The sequence below is a fragment of the Mesoplodon densirostris genome, chromosome 16 (genome assembly GCF_025265405.1).
Source record: "Mesoplodon densirostris isolate mMesDen1 chromosome 16, mMesDen1 primary haplotype, whole genome shotgun sequence".
NCBI classification, from domain to species: domain Eukaryota; kingdom Metazoa; phylum Chordata; class Mammalia; order Artiodactyla; family Ziphiidae; genus Mesoplodon; species Mesoplodon densirostris.
Window position 1 is genome coordinate 65,946,501 of NC_082676.1, and position 22,740 is coordinate 65,969,240.

At 57.7% G+C, this 22,740-nt stretch overlaps 2 protein-coding genes across 14 annotated transcripts in view; one reads left to right on the forward strand and one right to left on the reverse strand.

Annotated features, from left to right (window-relative positions):
* Positions 1–6,564, forward strand: part of IFT140 (intraflagellar transport 140) — a 71,718-nt gene extending 65,154 nt beyond the window's left edge. For 9 of the 10 annotated variants that reach the window (XM_060079434.1, XM_060079430.1, XM_060079439.1 and 6 more), the window contains 2 exons: positions 563–704; positions 5,769–6,058. In XM_060079434.1, coding sequence (XP_059935417.1) covers positions 563–704; positions 5,769–5,975 — 349 coding nt within the window. In that variant the 3' untranslated portion in view covers positions 5,976–6,058. Of the gene's footprint in view, positions 1–562; positions 705–5,768 lie in introns of all 10 variants that reach the window. The other variant, XM_060079437.1, reaches the window with a different exon arrangement.
* TELO2 (telomere maintenance 2) lies at positions 4,644–19,776 on the reverse strand. 4 transcript variants are annotated; one of them, XM_060079443.1, is made up of 21 exons: positions 19,754–19,776; positions 18,409–18,744; positions 17,616–17,893; positions 15,590–15,658; positions 15,229–15,376; positions 13,749–13,851; positions 13,512–13,580; positions 13,185–13,326; positions 12,954–13,090; positions 12,371–12,450; positions 12,042–12,143; positions 11,739–11,827; positions 11,555–11,646; positions 11,250–11,366; positions 11,068–11,139; positions 9,721–9,885; positions 9,184–9,275; positions 8,473–8,572; positions 8,231–8,295; positions 7,898–8,013; positions 4,644–7,092 (listed from the first exon to the last, which is right to left on the reverse strand). In XM_060079443.1, exons 2-21 carry the CDS (start codon positions 18,741–18,743, stop codon positions 6,986–6,988), a joined length of 2,478 nt encoding a protein of 825 aa, XP_059935426.1. In that variant the 5' UTR covers position 18,744; positions 19,754–19,776; the 3' UTR covers positions 4,644–6,985. The 4 variants fall into 4 exon arrangements, with proteins under 4 accessions (XP_059935426.1, XP_059935424.1, XP_059935423.1 ...); XM_060079441.1 differs by lacking the exon at positions 19,754–19,776 and adding an exon at positions 19,587–19,741; XM_060079440.1 differs by lacking the exon at positions 19,754–19,776 and adding an exon at positions 19,527–19,741.
* Positions 19,777–22,740: the final 2,964 nt, after the last annotated feature.

Genomic DNA, 22,740 nt, shown 5'->3' on the forward strand with positions numbered 1-22,740 from the left:
TGAAGGGTGCTCCCCCACTTGCATGTGTAGGTTCAGGAACATCAGGGCTGCAGGAGGGAGGGGGCTCAGCCACAGGGCAGGGTGCTTGGACAGAGGGAGGGGAATGCGGGGGCCAGAGGGCTGGCCTGTGGGGGACTCACAGGGCCTCCTGGTCCCACCCCCGCCTGCACACACCGCACCAGGCACTGCGGAGACCCTGGGTGTCACTGCGCTGGCCTTTGCCTGGGCTGCCCTCCCTGACCGCTTCCCCACAGTGACGCACCCGCTCCATGCCCTCGGCCCTCTGCCCCAGGTCACCCTCCAGGCTGCTCCCTGGGCGGGACTGGCATTGACAGGCCGTGCCCTCCAGAGTCTAGTGCAGCACCAGTACCAGCCCTGCGAGCGGTCAGTACGTTTTGTTAAAACAAATTAGTGAATTTATGAATTGACTCAATAAAGAATTAATTTAGTTCACGGGAATTACCTTCTCAAAAGCTGCATCCTCCAGGCCGAGAGCCTGTCCTAACCCCTGACGTGCAGCTGTGCCCTGGGTTGGGGCTCAGAATGTCCCTGCTCCCAGCAGGACATACACCGAGGACCCCAAGGAGTCAATCAGGCAGTGCAAGCTGCTCCTGGAGGAGCCGGACCTGGACAGCATCGTCCGCGTCGGGGACGTATATGGCTTCCTGGTAGAGCGCCACGTGCAGATGGAGGACCTGCAGACGGTGAGGCCACACCTGGGGCTGATGGCGTTGCGGGGTGATGGGGGTATCCCGGCTTCAGAGCCCCCTGCGGAGCTCGCAGTGGGGGAGGCACCTCCCCACGTTTCGATTTTCTTTTTGATTTTTCAGCCTTTCTTATTTTGAAATAATTTCAAACTTAGAAGTTATAAGAATAATAGAACCCAACCGTTTACCAGATTCATTTTTTTACCATTTTGCCACATTTATGTATTCATTCTATATATGTTTTAAATTTTCTAGTTTATACATAAAATGGGTATTTTCTGAGCCATTTGACAGGCACAGACATCCTTTCCTGTCCCTTCACTCCTCAGTTTGCTAAGAACACTTGGGGTGCCCACCTCCTGGAGTTGAGAGTGTATGTGAGATGGGTGTCACTTCCTTAAATGTAGGATAGAATGTGTAAGTAAACCCGCTGGTCCTGGAGCTTTCTTTGTGGAGGGTTTTGATAATTCAGTTTAACAGAGCAGTTCTCAAACATTTTGGTCTTGGGACCCCTTTACGCTGGGGAAGTTATTGAGGACCCTAAGAGCTTTTATTTATGTGGGTTATATCTACCAATATTTACCGCATTAGAAAATAAACTAATAAATTTGTAAAATATTTGTTAATTTACTTAAAAATAAAATAAACCCACTACATGGTAACATAGGTAACATTTTAATTTAAAATAACTGTATTTTTCAAAACAAAGACATTTAGTGAGAAAAGTAACTTTGTTTTACATTGTTGCAAATCTCTTTAATGTCTGACATAATACAGGACAGCCAGACACTCCGTGTCTGCTTCTGCATTCAATGTGGTAAAATAAGTTTTTTTCACTGAAATATGAAATCTGTGATGAAAACGCAGCTTCACCCCAATGTGTAGGTGAGAAGGGGAGGACCTTGTAGCAGCCCTGTCAAGTATTTGCGGGTCTTAGACACCACACCACACTCCACAAGTGGTGTTTCCTAAGTTAGTTGCAATGAGCGATCTGAAACCATGTCAGCGTGCTTTTTGTACTTGTTACCTTAAAACCCGTTGGTCTATCTTGCATCTTTTACGCATACGTGATTTTGTAACGTCATGGTGGTCGTTTGGAAAATACTGGTTCACTGGGTTGTGCAAATGTCAAAACATTTCATTATACCCATCAAAGAAATCCTGTTGGCTAACATCACCAGCAATCTCATCAGGAAAGTCCAAGTGTTGGGTGGCCATGCAGCTGGTGGTGGCTGCGACATAGGTGGGTGTGTGCTGGTGTCTCACTGTGGTTGTAATGCACCCTGTCCGCGTGGCTGGCGGCGAGCCCCTGCTCAGGTCCCCTCCTGCAAGCGCTCACACCGTTCCCCTCGCTTCACTGGGTGTTTGTCTTCTTATTGTTGAGTGTGGCCTGGACGTTGTCTGCATCAGATGTGTGAGCTGCCATGTTTTCTCCCCGTCTGTAGGGAGTTCCCTTTCATCCCTTGCCCTCCCCCTCCTTCTGGACTCCAGCCACTTGTATATATTGGCCCCTAGCTCAACTAATTCTCCTTTTCCCAGAATTTTTCCTGTTTTCATATGGGGCGGTTGCTTTGCTGTTGCCGCAAGTTGACTGTCCTCCTTCTGCAGAGTCTGCTCTGCTATTGCTCCTTGCTTAGTTTCACCTCCAGTGGGTCTGAACCGGCTCTCCTCCCTCCGTCTCCTGTGTCTCTTTATTCTGCTACTCCTTCCTCTGCCTTACGGAGCACGTAAAATATTTACTACTGTAAAGTCCTCGGCTCCCGTGTCAATTCCAGATGTCCCTATTGGTCGATTCTTCTCTTTGTTATGGTTCATATTTTCCTGCTTTGCAGGTCTGCAATTATTTATTGGATTCCAGACACTGTAAATGTTTTAGGTTGTCAAGTGATGGAATCTGTGTGTGTGTTCTTTTCAATATTGTTGAGTTTTCTCCTGGGATAAGGGTAAGTTACTTGGAAACAAATTTGATCCTTTTGTAATTGTATTTGGGAAATCTGTAACTATTTTTCCTTCAAATTTTTTTTCTGCCTTATTCTCTCTTTCTGGGCCTCCAGTTAAGTGTTAGTCCTTTTCATATTAAGTGGATACACATTTGTAATTGATGTTCATTGTTATTGATCTTTTCTTCCTATTACTTGAATTAGGTAACATAACTATCTTCAAATATACTGAGTCTGTTTGGCTATCTTCAATCCACTGTTAACCTGTCCAGCAAATTTTTCATTTTAGATTTTGTATTTTTCAGTTCTAGAATTTACACTTAGTTCTTTTTTTCTTTTTCTGCTAAAATTTCCTATTTGTTGATTAAGAATGAACACTCTGTACTCTTGAGCACAGTTGTAATTGCTGCTCCAAAGTCTGTGCCACTAATTCAAACATCTGGATCATGTTGAGTTGGTCTCCATTATTTGTCTTTTCTCTTGAGCATAGGTCAGGTTTTCCTGTTTCTTTTTATGTCTAGCAGTTTTTTGTATCCCAGACATTGTGGATAACACATTGTAGAGACCCTGGCTTCTGCTATGTCTTCTGTCTTGCTTTCCTTAGGCAGCCATCTTTGTTGAGCTCAGAGTGTAAGCCCCCCCACCATGGTGGGCAGCGGGGCTCTCTGCTCAGTACGTGGCTTTGCTCAGGCTCCTTGGTGTGTGGCCGGTCCCCACCACATGCAGAATCAGGGTCAAGCAGAGGTCAGGGCAGAGCCCACGCTCGGAATCTGTCCACTCCACGACTGTCTTCACTGTTTCCTCACATGCCAGCTGCTATGGTGGATGCAGTTCTGATTCTGGTTCTTTTGGCCAGTTTCTTTGTGCCTTTTACTTCCCCCAGTGGCCCTGACTGGGCCTCCCCGAGGCAGAAGTTACAACAAGCAGAAAACTCACCCAAGTGTCAGCTCCCCAAGCCCACCTGCCCATGGTTGTTCTCCAGAGCCTTTTGCATTTTACCCAGTTTGTCCTTGTTGTTTGGGAGGGGGGCTGGTCTAGTGTGAGTCACCCTGCCCTCACCACAAGCCTCTGTCGTCGTTCTTTTCGGTCTTAGTCCTCTCGTAACCAGCAGCAGAACCCCACCTGGCTGCATTTTCCCTTCATGTTCTAAAGGGCAGCACACAGACTGTGCTATATTCCACGTGCTCTGCCCACGGCCTGTCCCTCACAGGTAGTTCCTGGTGAGGCTGCAGTGACCCCGAGGGACCCCCGCCTTCCTTTCCCAAGTGCTGGCAAACCCAGGATTGACAACTCATTCAGAAGCGTTGCCAGTGGGCCAGGCCGGCCTCACGGGGCGCAGTTCCCAGATTCCCAGGAAAGCCAAGCGTCCGTGGCCCAGGTCTGGGGGATCAGCACCGTGAACTCAGACTTCCCAGCCCACTTGCTCACATCCTCCCAGTCCTGCCACTTCCACTCACCGACCCCTTTTGTTGTTGGGAAAACAGCTTTAAAGTAAATCCCAACAGGTTCCCCCTTTTTTGAAGAATAAAACAAAAGTGGACTGCGGAGATGCTCAGACTACTGAATCCTCAAAATTAACAGAAAAATCACATTTCAAGTATTTCACCAAATTCTTTGTTGTCTCAAGCCTTGTTTGAAGCCTGTAGGATTTAGTAACTTTAAATTTTAAAAAATCTATAAATAAATTGAGAAAGGATAGGCCTGCATGAGTTTCCTCCCCGGGTGGGGGCAGGGGGCACAGAAGCCCCCGCTGCTGCTCTGGGGTCTCGCTGTCCCCGGGACGTCCCTCCCGCTCGGTCCTCATGGCCCCATCCTGAGTCCAGTCCTGACAGACTGCCGACCCTCCTTCTGGAGACGCTGCTTCCCTTGCCCCCAGTGCACCTCTAGGCCTGGCTGTGTCGTTCCCCGCGCCCAGGTGTTCTCTCTGGCTTCCCCGCCATCTCCCACCCTCTCCCCTCTGCTTAGGCTGCCCCACCCAAACCCCACGGCGGCCCAACTCCCTCCACCCTTGCTGGGCTGGGCTTCTCACCGAAGCGCCCAGTCCTCCCTTGGCTTGGTGCTCCCTTGTACCTGTGTCCTGTGTGCCCAGCACGGCGCCTGGCTCACAGCTGGCCCTCAGCGGACACCGAGGGGCGTCCCCTGGTGCCTGGATGTCTCCTTCCCTCGTTGGAGGGCTCCTGGGCACTTGCACACTGCCTCCCTCATCCCTCCAAACACCCTATTTTATCTTTATGATATTTATTGTTTATATCAGACAGTTATATCTGTCTGAAATAACATCATTCTAAAATTTTATCATCTTTAAGAAATGCTAAGATGTGATTATTTCCTCATAAAGTCAAAAAGCTCCTGGAAATTTTGTTCATATTCTGAATTGATACTCAGTGTACCTGTAGAAGCCACGTGAGGCCCTATTCCAGCTCCTTGTGCTTGCACATGACCCTCCCTGTGGGTGAGCAGGTGGAGCAGGTGTAAGGAGGTGTGGGTGGGTGCAGGCAGGTGGAGCAGGTGTAAGCACACCCATCCTGCCTCAGACCCCACTCCGAGCTGCTGTGTGGCCCCCATGCCCCCCCACCACCACATATTCCCACTGGTCGGACCAGAGGAAGTCCTACAGGAAAACCACTGACAATCCCATAGTTCACCAGCCCCGGGCCAAGGACCACACACACGTGAGACTCACTAAGCACAGGCCAATTAATGGGGGTAAATTGGAGGCCTGGTCAAAATAGACACGACAAACCATTTGTATGTTGCTGCCGGCCCTCTGGCCCAACAAGCACACACCCCAGAGTGAATGAAACAGACGGGAGGCATGAATCCATCCTTCCCTCGAGGTCTCCCTCTGTGTATCCAGGGTGGGCAGACCCTCTGGGGTGTGGTCCCCAGACACACAGGGTCCTGGTAACAGGCTGCCCATGGGACTCCCTGGGGGAGTTCACAGCACTGATCACCAGAGCCTGAGCCTCGCTGCCCGCAGATGCCACCAACGCTTGGGAAGGCCGGGAGGCCACCCGAGCCCCTTTATCAAAGGTGTCCCTCCCCTGTTCACTCTGCCCCCGGGCTGGGCCCCTTGTTCCCACTGTGCACTGACCGGTCACGGCTGTTGTGTGTGACCCAGGCCTACAAGTACCTGGAGGAGATGCGGAAGAGAGTGTCCTCCATCAACGTGTCGTACTACGTGAGCCAGCGCACTGTGGACGCCGTGCACCAGGGCCTGGGCATCCCTCTGATGCGCACCATGCCGGAGCAGATGCGCCACAACAACGTGGAGGATCACAAGGAGATGGACGAGGAGGTGATGGAGGAGGTGGAGAATGGCCCCTGAGGGCCTGCTGCTGCCCAGGCTCTTCTGGGACTCGCCAGTCATTGTCAGTAGCAGGAGGCCGACGTTCCTGGTGAAAGTTTTGTGTCTGAGTCCGTAGGCAGAGCTGTGGGAAAATGCGCTAGCCTCCGAGGGGCATCAGGGGGAGGGCCTCTAAGCCACCCCTTCTGAGTCCCTGACCCCTGCAGGGTTTTGTTTTAGCCCGTCGGCAGTCAAGGGAGTTGGTTCATTTTTCCCATGACATTCCCCCAAGTACAGGGTGTGAAGCCTAAGAAACTGAGGGTGTCCCCATATTCCCGGCCCCCCCTGGCACCCACACAGGTTGCCCAGCAGTGCCTCTGACTGGTTCCCACAGGACACCCCGTCCTGACCACAGGGAGACAATGGTTGGCACTGGGCTGCAGCGGGAGGCTCTGTCCATCTAGGCCGTGCCCTTTCCGTCACCAGCTCCCACCGTTAAGGGGCCATCAGGGACAGCACCATGATGGGGGCGGGGGGGGCCGCCTCATGCTTTCCCACCCCCAGCTCCACCCACCAGCTGCCGAAATTCTCCAAATAAAGTCTGTTTTCTCGGAGGCCTGTGTCCCCTTCCTGCCCCCATTTCCATGTCTCCCCTTCAGGGGGCCGTGTGTGGGCACCAGGCTCCCTGCAGGAGTGAGAACCACAAAGAGCTCCTGCACCTCTTTTATTCTTCCTTTTCTGTTGTCCTTAAAGTCCCTGGCCTTTAGGTGAGGAAGGGCTGGGGGCACATTGTTAAGAAGCCCCCAGGCCCAGTGGCCCCAGCTCTGCAGTCTGCAGGCTGCACGGAGGCACTGGGCTGAGCAGCCGTCCTGGAGCCCAAGCCTCAGAGGCCACGTCCCAGTCCCAGTCTGTGGGGGGCAGAACCCGAGGCCCTGATGCAGAGTCTTCACTGAGCCGCAGACACTCCAGGCTGTACCAGCTGCACCTCCGCCCCACGTGCTGGCCCCCAGGCCGCACTCTTCCAGCGGGATGTGCCTCCCGGGGGTCGGGGGCTAAGGAGAGGAGAGCGGGAGGAGCTTGTCTCGGAGCTTCTCCAGAAGCAGTAGTGCCTTCACTGCCAGCAGCCTGCAGTCCTCGTCTGGGTCCTTCTCGGCCACGTCTGCAAAGACAGAAACGGAAGCATGGGCAGCGTCACAGCACTGAGCAGGCCAGCCCTCTTCAGCTGTCCTCATTTGAAGCCTCCTGAATGAGCCCCGCGTGGCACAAAAACGTCCTCAGACGCCGGCAAAGGGCTCCTTAGCACCTGGGGCTGGGAGCCCGGCCGGGGAGGCACCTACACCCACGGCACAAGGCCCCGAGCCATCCCGACACACCGAATGCAGATGTGCTCAGACACCCATGTTGGGGAGCTGGCCTGCAGGAGCCTAGGAGGCTCACGGGCTGCCTCGCCGGGCAGGGTTGGCAGAAAGGGAGAGAAAGGCCGCCATCAGAACCACCGGGCCTGCCAGTGTGGATGCAGATGAGCTGCAAGCCCCAAGGGTGGACGCGGGCACGGTGGCTCTGAGGGCCATGGCTCAAGTGCCCACAGGTGGGGGTACTACTGGCCACAGAGACTTTTTAAAAAGAGCACATGTGTGTGGGGAAGGGGTGGCCGCCAGAGAAAATGTGGCAAAATGCCAATCACCACTGTAACTTTGCTGAGGATGGAACTTTCCAGCATATACAGGTGCCACACCCACATCTGGGCGCCTTCCCTGCAGGACTCCCCAAAGTCAAAGTGACCCGACAGCAGCCATGTCCCCACCCCCACACTGAGGACACTCAGCACACAAACGGGAGCCACATGACGCTCATGCTGGGCTGGGGACTGGGCCACGCTGCCCACGAGCTGATGGCACCCCGGCCCCTCCAGGCTGCACCAGCCTCCCGCCACCTGGCCACGGTGACCCCGGCCTAGCACTCACCTCCCAGCCAGGACCGGGCCTCCAGCAGCTCGTCCAGCAGGTCTGCCAGCAGCCGCTCAGCCGGAACGCTGAGGAGGACGGCGGAGACAGCAGACAGCAAGCCCCGGCGCACATAGCTGCAGAGAAGGCAGGAGACTGAGCCGTGAGGAGCTGCAGCCTGGCGCCCTCCACCCACGCCAGGGAAGCCCCGCCGGCCCTTCCTGCTGCAGGAGCGCCCAGCCAGGCTGCCTCTCAGCCACCCCGGAAGCTGCCACCCACCTCCCACTGTCCACTTTCCAGCAGGATTCAGGACCCCCACCCCACCCGACTCCCCTCAGCCCTGTAGCTACTCACGCATCACCATGGAAACGAAGGGCCCACACGAACTCCAGCAGGGCCTTGCCCATGGGCACAGCCACCTGAAACAGCAGAACCCAGTAGGCAGGGGTCCTGGCACACAGCAGTCCCCGCCTCAGACCCCATCCTCAGGTTCAAATACTCCTGTCCCAAGGCAAGGCCCACAGGGGGACAGAACATGGCGCAGACCCCACGGGAGGTGAGCCATCAGATGCCAGGGGAACGGGGTCCCAGCTCACCGTGGTATTCACAGCCAGGTACATCAGGGCCCCTAAGGTGTGGGCCAGTCTCCCAAGAACCAACTGGTCATCTCCCAAAAGGTCAAAAGTCACAAGAGGCCTACAACACAGAACCCAGCGAATGGTGCAGGCCAGGCACTCAGGGCCGGCTCCCCAACCTCGTGGGCCACCAAGGGCACCCCAAGCCCCTGGACGCTCCTCCTCACATTGCCTGTCCCCACGTGGCGCCCAGAGCCACAAGGAGAAGGCGTTGGACAGACTCCCCGTCACTTTGCAAGGCCGCCTGGTCAAGCCCGGGCCTAGATCAGGAAGCAGGACCGCTGACTGCAGGGCCTCTGCGGCAAAGGACTCCAGGCCCTTCCCTCTGTCCACAGAGCCTTGCACCCATGTGGCGATGGCTGGGGGACATCTGTACCCTGCTCAGGCTGAGACAGGACAAGGATGCGCACGGGGGCGGCAGGGCACGCCGGGTCGAGGCACCAGGGTGAGGCTCTGGCCCCGGCCCCACCATGAACCCATCATCCGGAGATAACGGACACCCTGACGCCTAATGCCCTCACGTCACTTGATTTAAGCTACAAACAATCACAGCCGAGTTCCTGACCCGACTGAAGCCAAATCCCACCTTAGCCCCCACCCTAGGGACCCTCCCACCCACGGGTGCCAGGGCTCCTGTTCCCCAAATCACAGGCCTCCAGAAAACTCGCTCACCTGTCAAAATGTTGAAGGAGGGGGAAGAAGAAGTAGCCAGCCACCAAGTTGAATTCGTTGGGGCCAACGGCTGGTGCCCGCCCCGGAGAGCCCTGCCAAACACACGTGCTCACAAGGCGCCAGGCAGGGCACAGGGCACAGCCCCGCCTGGGGACCTCACACCAGGGACACTCGGGGACACTTGGGAGGGGTGGTCCTGGGCACCAGAGGAGCGGGTACCACCCCCCACCCCCGGTGACGACTAAGAATGTCTCCAGACATAGCCCAACATCCCAGGGGAGCATGTTCAGCCCCGGCCTAGAGGGACCCCAATGACCCAGCACACGCCGGGCCAGTTGTTGCCGACAGAGAACCCTCAGGGCTGTTTTCACACCCACATCTGCATTCACGTTTTAAAGTCACTTCAATGTGATGCCCTAACAGCATGTGTCACATCACTCAGTTTGTACCAAAAACCCTCCCTTCACAGGACACAGTGATCGCTGTCCCCTCAGGGCAGAGGTCCCACCCAAGAGGCCACCCCAGGGCCTGGCTGACCTTGGAAAATCGCCGGGTCTTGCGTCTGACGCGCTCCTCCACCACCGCCCGCCAGGCCGGGACCACAGCACCACCAGGCTGGGAGCCGGGGTCTGGGGAGCCCCCCTGGGGAGCCTTCCCAAGGCGCCCCGGCCGAGACAGCTCCTGGGCGGCCAGAGTCAGGACCTTGAAAAGAGGAGACACCCGGGGCAGCCGCCATCCCACTGGGGAAGGATGACATTTTCCAAATTTCAAGGTGAATCAGGTACCCTCGAAGGCCCCGGCAGTCCTGGGGGCGTGGGTTCTGGGAACCCCATGCAAGTCAGTTGGAGTCCCTCAGGCTCACTTCACTTTGTAGGGGAGATAGGAGGGAGGTGGGCGTGCTCCCTGCTGACGAGCCCGAAACCCAGAGCCCATCCAGTCCCGCCACCCCCACCTCTCAGGAAAAGGGAAGGAACCCCAGCCCAGGCCATATGTGGATGGAGCCAAACCCGGAGGCCACACGTGCAACCTCGTTTTTAGGAAGCACCCAGGACAGGCAGATGCACAGACAGAGCAGACTGACTGCGGGGCTGGGGGTGGGGGAGGGAGCATCTTGGGTTCTTTTGAGGGTGACGTGGGACGTCCTGAAAGCAGGTGGATGTGATGGTCACACGACGTCAGGAAAGTACCAAACGCCCCTGAACTGTAAACATGGAAACGCTGAACTTTTTTTCAGCTTTGTCTTAGTCTCTGTGTCACTGTGACAAACACACGTGGTGTGACGTTCACCATGGTAATCGTTGTTCAGCGCGGCTCAGCGGCACCAGGTAAACTCATGGTGCCGCCGTCACCACCAGCACCTCCAGAACCTTCTCATCCTCCCAAACTGAACCTCTGTCCCATTAAACCCTGACTCCCCACCCCTCCCCCAGCCCCTGGCACCCACCATCCGCTCTCTTTCTCTGTGAATCTGACGGCTGCAGGGACCTCACGTAAGTGGAACTGTACGCTATTTGTCCTTTTGAGTCTGGCTTATTTCACTGAGCACGGTGTCAGAATTTCGTTTCTTTTTAAGACCAAGTAATATTCCACTGTGTGAACCCACCACATTCTGTTTATCTTAAGACTGAATTTTACGCTGTGTGCATCATATCTCAGTAATGCTGTTACCTAAAACAAAGAATGCAGCCCCTGAAGCCCATGCTCTGTCAAGAAAACATCAGACAGACGCTGGTCCCAGCCTCTCAGGTCTGGCAACAAGGGGCTTGGGGAGGCCTGTGGTCCCATCCCTGTAGATTCTGGCAAGTGCCTGCTCCCCCTCCAGGGGCTTTGCACCAGGCCTGCCAGTCCAGCCCTGATGAGTGGGACAGAGGCCCAGGCACTTACGTCCAGAATGTCCATGCGCTGCCGGAGGCTGTAGTTGAGGGCGTAGAACTGTGCGGTCAGGTACTCCGCCACCTAGGCCGGGCGGACGAGAGGCCTCTGAGGGCCACGATCCCGGAGACAGGGCCCCAGCACAGCCCCTGCTGGGGGCACGACCCAGGCTCCACTCAGCCGCAGGGACTCACCCGAGCCGGGTCTGTGACTGTGACGGCCACCAGGGCCCTCTGGCGCAGCCCCTCGAACCCCGCCACGGCTGTCTTCTCCTCCAGGTGCAGCAGCACCTTGGCCAGCTCCACGCTCACCTGCGCACGGGGTCAGGGTGCTTGACAGAGGGGGCTTGTCTCGAGGAGCCTGGGCTGCGCCCCCCGCCCGGCAGAGGCCCCGCTGCCAAGGCCCATGTGGGCCACATGGGGCTCCCTGAAGACACATGCCCTTGCCAAGCCATCACCCACCTCCTGCGACCGTGACAGCCCAGCCCTCACACGCTCACCTCCTGAGTGGCAGCCGGGCTCCTGAAGATCAGCCCCTCGAGGGCCCACAGGGCCGCCTCCCAGCGCTCCCAGTCCTCGGACCCGGTCAGAGCTGCCCAGAATCCACATGGCGCCTGAGTGAGGCGGAGCCGGCGGGCAGGGTGGGCAGCATGCGGGGGACCCAGGGCGGGGGCGGGGGCACACCTTCCAAACAGCCCCGCACATACGAGGGCGCCTTGCTGCTTCTCCGCTCCCCGTCTACCGACATGTCGTAGGGGACAAACTCATCATCGCTGAGGAAGAACAGACACACAGACCTGCCTGTTACCCGGGACTCACCCCCAGTCCCTGAAGCTTCGGGAATGGCTGCCAGGCTGAGAGCCCCGTGGGCTGATTTCCGGGTAGGAGGAGGACTCATCAGGCAGAGGGAACCGGCGCCGCAGGGCCCACACCCTGAGGCGGGCCCCGCTAGGACCCTCGCACTCTCCCCCGTGGTGCTGCCCCCACCTGTCCAGCTCGGAGTCGGAGCCCTCAGGCCCAGGCTGGGGGCCGCTGCGGTCCACAGTCTCTCTGTCAGGAGTCTCTCCACTGACTGGAGTGAAAGACGGGCTTTGGGGACAGAGAAGGATCCCTCAGGGGTGCCCCACAAGTCTCTCATCCCAGAACCCATGCTTCCCGAGGGAGCGCTCTCACCACCCCCGCCCTCATCTTAGCTTCTGCCTCAGCAATAGTAGGACAGGAGTAACAGGTGTGCAGCAGCCACCACACCTGGCCCACCACGCCCAGAGCTCCAGGAGGGGACAAGGGACCAGGGACCAGGGCATGGAGACCCTCACCCCGCCTCCGAGGGGCTGTCAGCCGCGGGCCGGGGCATGGCCAAAGCCAGCATCTCGCGGGTCAGCTCATCCTCTTCATACTGCAACGCAGATGAGCTGGAGTTGGCTGGGACGGGAGCAGTGGGAGTGGTACAGCTGGGCCCCTGCGAGGCCCTCCCATCACAGCCCGCAGTCTGCGCTTCTGGCCTCTGGCAGCCAACGGTCTTTCAAGAGCAACTGTCCAGGTTTCCCCCTCTGCAGAGGGTGGCACTGGGGGGGTGGGGCTGAAGGCTGGAGGGCCTGGGAATCCCCCAGACACAGAGCAGAGGTGGCACCATCTCCAAGGACATCCCAGAGGGCTCGGCAGACGGAGGGGAGGCCTGAGAGTCCCGTCTAGAGAATCCACCTGGGGACACGTGGTCAGGCGCCAGCTGAGGGGCTGCGCCTCCACTCCCCTCCCAGCCGCGGCCTCAGTAGGGCCACCAGGGCCAACTCGACACCAAGCACAGATGCTCCGTGGTCCTGGACACAGGCAGGCAGGGTGACACCGGGGCAGGAGTGTCAGCGGCTCAGGGAGAGCGTGGCAGGCGCAGCCCTTGCTCACCTGGAACTTCAGGGGAGGCCCCTCGGGGTGGATCCGGGCACTGGCCACCTCAGCCACAATCATGCCCAAGCGGCGCACGGGGGGCAGGCTGCTGTCCAAGCGGCTCTTCACTCCCTCCATCAGGCTGGCCAACAACTCTGGAAGCACCGACGCGCATGGGCTGAGCTGGGGGTGGGGGGAGGATGGGGCTCCGGCGGGGGCAGTGGGGATGGGGCACCCCCGCGTGCTCACCATCCCGGCTGTCCCGGAGCTCCGCCTCCCCCAGGTGCGCCAGGCAGATGAGGATGGCCTTGCTGACGTAGCGCTGCTGCACCAGGGGCACGTGGCGGATGGCACTGCTGCTGCCCCACGTCTCCAGGAGCTCCTTCAGCGCCTGGTGGGTGGTAGGCCTGGCCTGGCAGACAGCCCCCGCCTCCCCAACACATCCCGGGACCTTGTGGGCCTTGGTGCCCACGTCCCCACAGCCCCAGAGAGGCTCCGGCCAGCGCCCTCCACCCCAGGCAGGAACGCTCTCCCCGCGGGGACTGAGAGTCCCTTACCTGCACAGGCAGTGCTTACCTGCATAAGGAGTGAGCGCCGCTGGCTGTCCATGGCCAGGTAGCCCAGCAGGCTCTGCAGCATGGGCATCTGCGACAGAGCCGGCGTCCTCTCACCGTCTGCCAGGCAGACACCGCCCGCCCGGCCCAGGGAGCCCAGGGGCAGGACGGGTCTGGGCTGAAGGACAACATGTCCGGGCAGCCGAGCACTGCTCCAGCCCCGCCTGCCGCAGCTACAACCCCCGGCTGGCACCCTCACCGTGCAGCTGTACTGTAGGAACAGCAGCTTCCGGGTCATCACAAACTGGGCCTTCTTACTCTTTGTCACCAGGTTCCCCAGCAGCCGTGAGAGGACTTCAGGCCTGCGAGGCACAGCGGTGGGGAGAGGGAAAAGCACAACTCCGAATCCCATGGATCCACACTGGACCCCCGGGCTCCATGCTAACCACCAGGGAGCCGTGCAGGTGCTTCAGCCCTGAGTCAGTCCTGACTCTCCCTCCTCCCAGTAAATGTGGAAACCAGGGAGCCCAGTGACTGGACACAAGAGGACATCCTTTGCCTGCCCCGACCAGTCCAGGTGAAATGCTCCGTCTAGACCAGGGCAGCCAGCTTTCTCTGTGAAGGGCCAGGCTGCAGGCCATCAGGCTCTGTAGAGACACGGTAGCTGAGAGCAGCGACGGCAGGTAGGTACACGGCTGAGCGTGGCTGTTTGCTGATAAAACTTTACTTACAAAAACACAGTGAGCCACATTCGACCCAAAGGCCGTAGTCTGCAGATCCCAATCTAGACTGAGAGACCCCTGCTTCCTTTAGTGAGTTAGAGCTCAACACACCCTCCCGCCAGCACGGAAGCAGGTGAGGCTGTGTTCCCCTCCTCATCCCTCAAATCAAAGACGTGAAGGTTAAAAGAAAAAGAAAAAACAAGAAAACTGATAAAGTCAAAGAGAAAGACCCAGGCAAAGTGACCTACAGCCCTGGGGCAGACAGCATGACAGCCTCGGTGACAGAGAAGGCTGAGCCCTACCCAGTGACCCACGGTATGCTGGGCTCACACGGCAGTTAGGACATCTCAGAGAAGCCAAACCAGTGGTCCGGCCAGGACAGACCCAGGCCTGTGTTAAGGTGGGGGCCCCCCCTCACGAGGAGCCTTCACACAGGCGAGTAAAAGACTCGATCAGATGGTTCGTGATGCCTTCAAGACACATACCCTCAGCCAGAATCAAAGAAATGTGAAGTCAAACAGGGAGGAAACATCTTTGGCAGAGAAACAGGCCCTTCATCCTGGGAGATGGTCTGAAGGAACGTGGATGACAACCAAGCGACCCAGCACTGCCCTTTCAGGAACATGGCCCACAGACCCTCTTGCTCACAGACACAGAGGTGGACGGGCACACAGGAAAGTCACCACAGCCACCAGGTGGGAGGAAGCTGCATTCCCCGCACACCCTTCTGCATGATTTGGGTTTTCTGAGAACAGGGACCCTCAGGCTGCAGAGAAGCCGCAGCCTCCGTCTCGGTCCAGCCAGATGAGGACTGGGGGGCCCAGCACAGCCGTCAGGAGTGGGAAAGATGGGCGTTTGCACAGCCAAACTCTACGAAATGACCGGCCACCAGACAGAGGGGCCACCGCCCACATCCCATGAGCGTTGACCCCACATAGGCAGGAGTCGTTTGGATCCCCACTGCCCGCCCTCCTGGGGGAGAAGCGTTTGCAGCAGAAAGGATGCCTTACTTCTTACCCTGGGTCAGCCTCCACGAACCCCTTCACCACGGCCTCCATGGCCCAGTCAGGCACGCGCTCCACCAGGCACCAGCAGACCCGCTGCCAGAGGCAGCTGCCCTGGGTGAGCACCGTCAGCCGGGGCACAAGCACGCCCAGGACCTCCTCTGAGGGGAAGCACACGGGGGCCCTGAGCCCAGAGGCCATGGGGCGTCCAGTGTCTGCAGCCCACAGGCCCACCTATCACAGAGCCAAGCCCCCACCCAGGGGCCCAGCAGGGCCAGACCCACGCAAGGGGACCTCGGCAACTCCCCACAAGGGATCCGCACAGCCCACCCCTCCCGGGACGTGCCGCAGCTTCTCCCATGACGAACACTCACTCTGTCTCCCGTGGACGCAGGCTTTCCCCAGGACCTGAGACAGGAAGGAGACGGAGCAGTCCAGGCCACCTGGGACAGGAAGGAGACGGTGGTAAGGCCATCAACGCACACCTGGCCGAGCAGAGACAGACCTTGTTCCAGGCGGATCCCAGGTTGTAAAACTGCCAACTTGTTGGGTCTAATTCCAACCTCACCAGCCTTGTTTCCAACTCAAAGAGCCAATGAAAATAACCATTTAAAAAGCATTATGTTCACAGTGATCTTATAAAGCAGGGACCACTGCGGGGCACCGGGAGGCGGCGGCACCAGAGGGGCCCAGTGAAGAGGAGGGGCTCTAAGCGCCACAGGGGGGAAATGAGGACGGAGGAACAAGGAGAGGGTGGGCGGCGGCAGCAGCCCCAGAAGAGCCAGGGTGATGGGACCAACCAGGAGACAGATGGCCCCGCGCATGATGCAAACGCAGTATCTGAGATCTAAAGATGGCCGTTTGGGATCCTGCCAAGACAGAGTTCAACGCAGCCACTCACAGGATGAAGGGGACATTGCTCCAGAGGCATTCAGGACACCCAGGCAGGCGGACCCTCCCAGCCAGAGCAGGGGCTGGGCGGCCCTGCTGGAACCCCGCTTGGACGCTTGGGCTGGAGAAATGCAGGCGCACGCCTCCCCCCGCGTGGTTCTCTCACCCGAGACAGTAATGCTCAGGGACACAGCAGGGGGAGCAGAGGGTGTGCAGACACAAGGGGGCCCCACAGAGCAGCAGAGGCCTCACCCCTGCGGCCCCCTGCTGAGTGCCACCTGGCTGTCTCCCAGGGCAGCCACTCGCCATGTGCGGTTAACTGTGGGCAGACAGGCAACCCCTCACGACCTGCGTCCATGAGGGCAGAACAGTCTGCGAGATGTGGGCACAACTCCAGCCCCAAGGACACAATACTTAGGTCTATTTCTCTCAACACCCGTGAGGACCACCGGCCTGCATCAGCCACCACTCTGAGCGCCGGGTCGGCGGTGCGCACAAGCCCAGGCCCGCAGCTCACTCCGGGGGGGGGACGTCGGACAACAGGGCGGGGCCCCTCTGAGCACCGTAGAGGATGGCCAGTTCCAGGGAGAGGACAAGCCAGCAGCTACGACACTAAACAGGGTGACCAGGAAGGCGGCCCTGAGAAGAGGCACTTGAGGCCAGAGCACGGGGCGTCCCAAGCAGGAACGCCCGCCAGTCCAGAGCTGGGAGGAGGCAGGAGCAGAGATGCTGGAAGGTTCTGAGTGTGGCTCATGGTAACAGCATCATGCAGTTGCTCAGCTCAGACAAGACAGGAGGGCACGTGGGAGGCTGTGGTAAGAACCCAGGGGAGATGAGGGCCTCGGGCCAGGGTGGGGGCAGTGCAGGGGCCAGGGCCACAGGGAAGGCAAGACCTCACTGGGGGAAAGGGCGGTGGCTCGGACAGCCCGCCCGCTCTTTACCACCTGACGCCCACCCCCACTCAGGCTGCCATGGCCCCTGGCTTCTCTCGGCTCTTGGAACACACACGTGGGGAAGCCATGTCCCTGATGCTCCAGAGACCATGATTAGTGGAGAGGGTGGGCAGGAAGCTGCTCCCATGGCCCCCAGGTGCAGAGAGCTCCCTCAGGGTCGGCCCCCAGCACCGCCTCCAGACAGCAGAGCACCGAGGTCCTCCACCCACGATGACAAGGCCACGGGCACCGCAGCCGGAAGCCACCTTGGACCCTCTTCACAGTAAGAGCTTTTTGGTTTCCAGACTGTGGACGTTCCCTTATTCTGAGTCAGGGGCCGGGCGGTGAGCAGCCCCACCTGGACGTCCAACCAAGGACTGCAGGGCTTACGGGTCAGCTCCACCTCCAAGGCAGCAGAGTTGTGGGTGAAACTTCACAGCTGGGTGGCTGCCGCCCCAGACATGCGATAACGTCTGACTGGACGATGGCACTGCCCAGAGATGGCAAAGTCCCCGGAGCGCTGGGAGGGAGGGAGGAGACAATGGCCTGAGGAGGCTGTTAGAAGAGGGGCTCTCACCTCGGAGAGAGTCCACGACCACCTGCAGCACTCGCAGGACTTCCTCGCCCAGCAGAGGGAAGTAGTTCTGAGGGAAGAATGTGGCCAGGTTCTCCCGCTGCAGACGGTTGCCCAGGCGATCGGGCAGGCCCACAACCTTGTTGAGAAGCGTCTCCTGAAGCAGGGGGAAGGCTGGCCCTGCCTGCTGCCGACACTGCCCCTCCATGACAGCGGCCATCCTGCCCACGCTCAGGAACCTGGCCAGCAGCTGCGCCATCTTCATCAGACGGAAGCTGGGGCTGAACCAAGAGCAGGCGTAAACAGCCTCGCTTCCTAGCGGGGGCATGAAAGCCTGCCAGCCCCACGCAGCTTCCCCACCTTCGAATCACCGGACCCACCGACTTCTACAGCAACTGCTGAAAACCCAGCTTCCCAATAACACAGCTTCCCCGCAAGGACCGTGGTGTGCTTGATGTTGAGGGAATGAGTTTGCTGGGGTGCCTCACACAGAGCTGGGGGCCACAGAGTGAAGGGGCCCCAGGAGGATGGCCACGCCGACTGCCTACCTAGACCACCTAAGCCCGGATGCAAACACTCCTGCTGCTGCCCCTGGCCCACATGGCAGGACAGAGGGCTAGGGCCTTCCCATCGCAGGAGATTAACGCAACCCGCTTTTAGTTCAGTGCTCTGACGTGCACAGGTTTTATTCTCTCACATTTCAGGATGCCAAACTCTCACAGAATTTGGAGAACCCGTTGGTTCGAAATCCTTCAGGTGTTAAAGCGAACCCATAATCAGACCCAGCCCAACTCACCTGGCAGCACCCTCGATGGACTCCATCAGCACTAGGAAGGCTTGGTCAGCCGGGCCTTCCAGGAAGAAGCTGGCCCACAGCTCCTCCATTTGGCCGTCAGGCAGCAGCTCCAGCCAGTCGGGGCTCAGCTTGCCGACCAGACATCTGAGAAAGGTGGAAAAGTGGATCCTGGCAAACTCCTCCTGCTCCTCAGGGAGGGCTGGATTCTCCGTTTCACCAAGATAGCGCTTCAGGGACCCCAGGGTGCAGGAGATGCGGCCCCCATCCTCAGAAGATGAAAGGATGTGAACAGCCTCCCAGACGGTGAGCCGGACGGCAGAGACCTCAGGATCCATCCTGGAGTTCACAGGAAAGGCACGTGAGAAAGGAAGTCCAGGGAGCTGTCATCATCCACGTGGGACTCAGTCTCGGATAAGGAAGCACTTTTCACATACTCTCAGAAAGCCCGCTCTCCCGCCCTCGAGGAGGGAAGGTTTCATGGTCCAAGGCTTCCATGGTGCCCTCTGCAGTAGGGCAACCACGCCCCAGGGACCCATGTCTGGAGACACCTTAGATGTCATAACCGGAGGTGCTACTCTGTCTCTAGTGGGTGGCTGAGGCCAGGGATGCTGGTAAACATCCCATATACCCCATTACGCAGGACAGCCCCCACAACAGGAGTAGCCAAACCCAAATGTCAAGGGAGCTGAGGCTGGGAGACCCATCAGCACTTCTAACTCCCTGACGCATCCACCTGTGGTTCACCTTGCCAAGCTCCCTTCCTTCCCAGAAAACAAAACCATCTGCAGGTAGCATTTACTTCGGGTCGGGCGCCCCTGCAGCACGAGCGCCATTAAGTAGGCAGCTGTCTGTCACCAGTGCACCCAGCCACTAGGTCGGGATGCACTAGGGGCCCAAGAAGTGTCCCCACTGGCCTGGGCCTCCTCGCCCAGCCCGGTCCACGCGGGCTCCTTCTCGGGGGGTGGAGACCCGCTAGCGATCGCCCGGCCCCGCGCCCGCTCCCCAGCGTGCGCCCGGAGCCTTAGTGGCGCGGCGGGCAGCGGTCCTCGGGGGACGGGATGGGGTGTCGGGGCAGGCGGGGACCTCCGGACGGGCAGCGGTCACAGGGAGGCACGCACCCGCCGGGTCCGCAGAGTCGCCAAGGCGCGCTGCGCCCCGCTCGCTCCGCCAATACCGACCCGTCGCCGATTCGCTACAGCCCCCGAGGCCCAGCTCTGCCCTCGGTTCACGGTCCCTCACGCGGCCGCAGAGCAAAAGTTCCCGGGGCTCTGGCAGAGCTGGTGCTGAATTTTTTGAGCCTGTGGCGCCAGTACTAGGGGAAGCTGGTGACGAATCTGCGACGAACCTGCGAGCCGGAAGACGCGCGGGACAGGCGGCTGTATCTGCGCCTGCGCTGGGGCTGGGGCGGGGGAATGGGGGCGGGGCCCGAGTGGGCGTGGTTCCTGGTGGGCGGGGCAGTGTGCTTTGGGTTGCGCGGCAGGTGGCTTGGAGTCCAGCACTTATGCGCCCGCCTGCCTTCCCTCAGCCTCCGCGTCGGTCTTCCCGGAGTTACCTCCTCCCGCCCTTCCCCCGCTCGCGAGCCCCAATCTCTCCTGAGCTCACACGTGCGCGCCTCCACAAACTCCTACTGAGCACCAAACGCGTGTGCCGCCCGCCCAGAGGTATGGCCCGCTCTCCGCAGGCCGCGACCTTTGCAGGGAAGCGGGCCACAGACTAGGATGAAGTCGCAACTGGGGTGATTTCGGGTATTGATGGGTGTCCTGGGACAGGTGCTGCACCGTTCAGCACGGTAGTCACCAGCCACCGGGTCAGTTCCTTGGTTGCACTGTCCACGTGTCAAGGGCTCGATAGCCACCTGACACAATGCACAGCGTAGATATAGGACCTTCCGTCTTGGCAGAACGTCCTATGGCGACCTTGGGGAGCGATCTGGGAAGACTTCTCAAGGAGGTACTATTTCAGCCCAGAAAGCCGTTGAGGTGACATGGAAAACATTTATTCATTCAACATACATTAACTAATTCCCTGCTGAGGCAGCAAGCACTCTTCCAGGGCACAGAATGAAGCAAAGTTCCTGTTCACACGTCAAGGGGGCAAATAAAGTACACGTACAATATATCAGATGGCAGATAATGGCAAGAAAAATTAGGGAGGGTAAGAAAATGAGTGACCAAGGGCGGTCTCCTTTTAAAAGCTCCACTCTCTGGGCTTCCCTGGTGGCGCAGTGGTTGAGAGTCCGCCTGCCGATGCAGGGGACGAGGGTTCGTGCCCCGGTCTGGGAGGATCCCACATGCCGTGGAGCAGCTGGGCCCGTGGGCCATGGACGCTGGGCCAGCGCGTCCAGAGCCTGTGCTCCGCAACGGGAGAGGCCACAGCAGTGAGAGGCCCGCGTACTGCAAAAAAATAAAAATAAAAAATAAAAGCTCCACTCTGGGTGCAGTTAGGAGAATGGACGGTAGGGGGCAACCGCGGATGCAGAAAGCCCCGCGGGGCGTCCGGTGCGTGGACAAAGGTGGGCCAGGTGGTGAGAAGAAGCTGACCTGGGCTGGACCGGATGGGTTGGACGTGGGTGCGAGCGAGCGAGGAGCAGAGGATGATGCCTTGCTGGGACTCTCCGAGAACTCCTCCCGGGCCGCTCCTGGACTAGGGCTCTCACTCTCGGTTCCCACTACAGCTTCCTCCCTTCTCTATTCCCCACATTTTCCTGAATCCTGTTAGCCAGTAACTTCTCAAGAGATCCTGCACAGAGGATAAATTTCGTAAGCCTTTGCATATCTGAAAAATGCCTTATTCTTTGCTCCAGGTAGATTCATATTTGAGCTAGATGCACAATTTTATCAGCACTACACTCTAACCATCTGGGCTAACCAGCCACTCTGACTGCTCAATTTTAAATGAAAATCACTTTGCTCCTCTGTCTTTGGCATCCAGCTTTACTGCTGAGGTGGCCCACAGTCCTCTGGAGAAAGTCCCAATCCTTCGCACGTGACCAGGTTTTTCTCTCTGGACACATTTAGGATCTCATCTGTTGTGTCTGACACTTGACAAGATGAGCTTTGGAGTCAGGCCTCGTTCCTTGATCTGGTGCTCTCTGCCATGTGGTCTTGAAATGATGGGTGCCCTTGTCTGCAGCACCTTCCTGTATTATCTTCCTCAAATTTCCTCCACTATATCCTGTAGTCTCACTCTCTAAGTTTCTTTTCATTGGATTGATCTCAATCCAATGTTTTCTCTCTTCTTTTCTATCTCTTTGCCTTTTTGCCTTCTTTCTGGCAAATTGCCTTAACTTCACCTTTTAGCTTTTCTGTTATACTTATCTATTTATTTGCATTTTATTTTATTTTTTTATTTAGTCATTTTATTACTCTTTTGATTTGGGGGAAAATCATAATTTTTATTTCCAAGAGCAACTTCTTCTTTTCTGATTATTTCTTTTTTCATAGCATCCATTTCTTGCCTCGTGTTTTTTTTGTTGTTGTTTTGTTTGTTTGTTTTGGCTGGGCCGCGAGGCATGCGGCATCTTAATTCCCTGACCAGGGGTCAAACCCGCGCCCCCTGCAGTGGAAGCACCGAGTCTTAACCACTGGACCGCCAGGGAAGTCCCCGTTTCTTGCCTTGTGGACACAAAGCTTTTCTTGTCTCTCTGAGGGTATTATTTAGAACGCCTTTGAGCCTTTCCTTGGCCCTCTGCACGTCTCCCAGTTTCTTTTCTGTTTGGGCAGATTTCTGTCTCACCTGTGGATGGGATTTTGTTTGGTGGGGTGCAGGGAAGCTCTTGCCTGTCAGTAAGTGCAGGTTTTCTGCTGGGGCTAAAGAAGCTCCCTCCCCTCTCCAGCCTGGGGGCAGGTGCCTGGCTGTGGCTGCTGCTTTCCAGAAGCTGGCAGAACCCTCAGACTCCCACAGTCCAATAGGTAGACATTTATTTCAATACCTTGTTGTTAGCATTACCCTTAAAATGAGTGAATTTTATGATATGTATGCTTTCCACTAAATTCTTTTTTAAAAAGAATGGATGATGAAAGAGATTGAAAGGAAAGCCCCCATCTCTGTGCCCGGGGACCTGCAGACCTGGAGTCTTTCTCCAGTGCAACACTGTCCAATCCAACTATGATGTGAGTCCCATATTTAATTTTAAGCATTTTATAGCCATACTAAAAAAAGTAAAAAGAAACAGGTGAAGTTAATTTTATTTATTTACTTATTTGGCTGCTTTGGGTCTTAGTTGCAGCAGGCAGGCTTCTCTCTAGTTGAGGCGCGTGGGCTCCAGCGCGCGTGGGCTCAGTAGTTGCGTTGCATGGGCCCCAGAGTGCATGAGCTTAGTTGCGGGTTCTA

What these genes read in the sequence shown, in the direction of transcription:
- TELO2 (XM_060079443.1), bottom strand. Translation starts at nt 18,743, where the DNA reads ATGGATCCTGAGGTCTCTGCCGTCCGGCTCACCGTCTGGGAGGCTGTT. An exon ending in GGCCTCCCCTGAAGTTCCAG is followed by an intron (nt 12,451 to 12,953) that starts GTGAGCAAGGGC and finishes TCTGCGTTGCAG; the next exon opens with TATGAAGAGGATGAGCTGAC. An exon ending in CTCCTTCAACATTTTGACAG is followed by an intron (nt 8,573 to 9,183) that starts GTGAGCGAGTTT and finishes TCTGTGTTGTAG; the next exon opens with GCCTCTTGTGACTTTTGACC.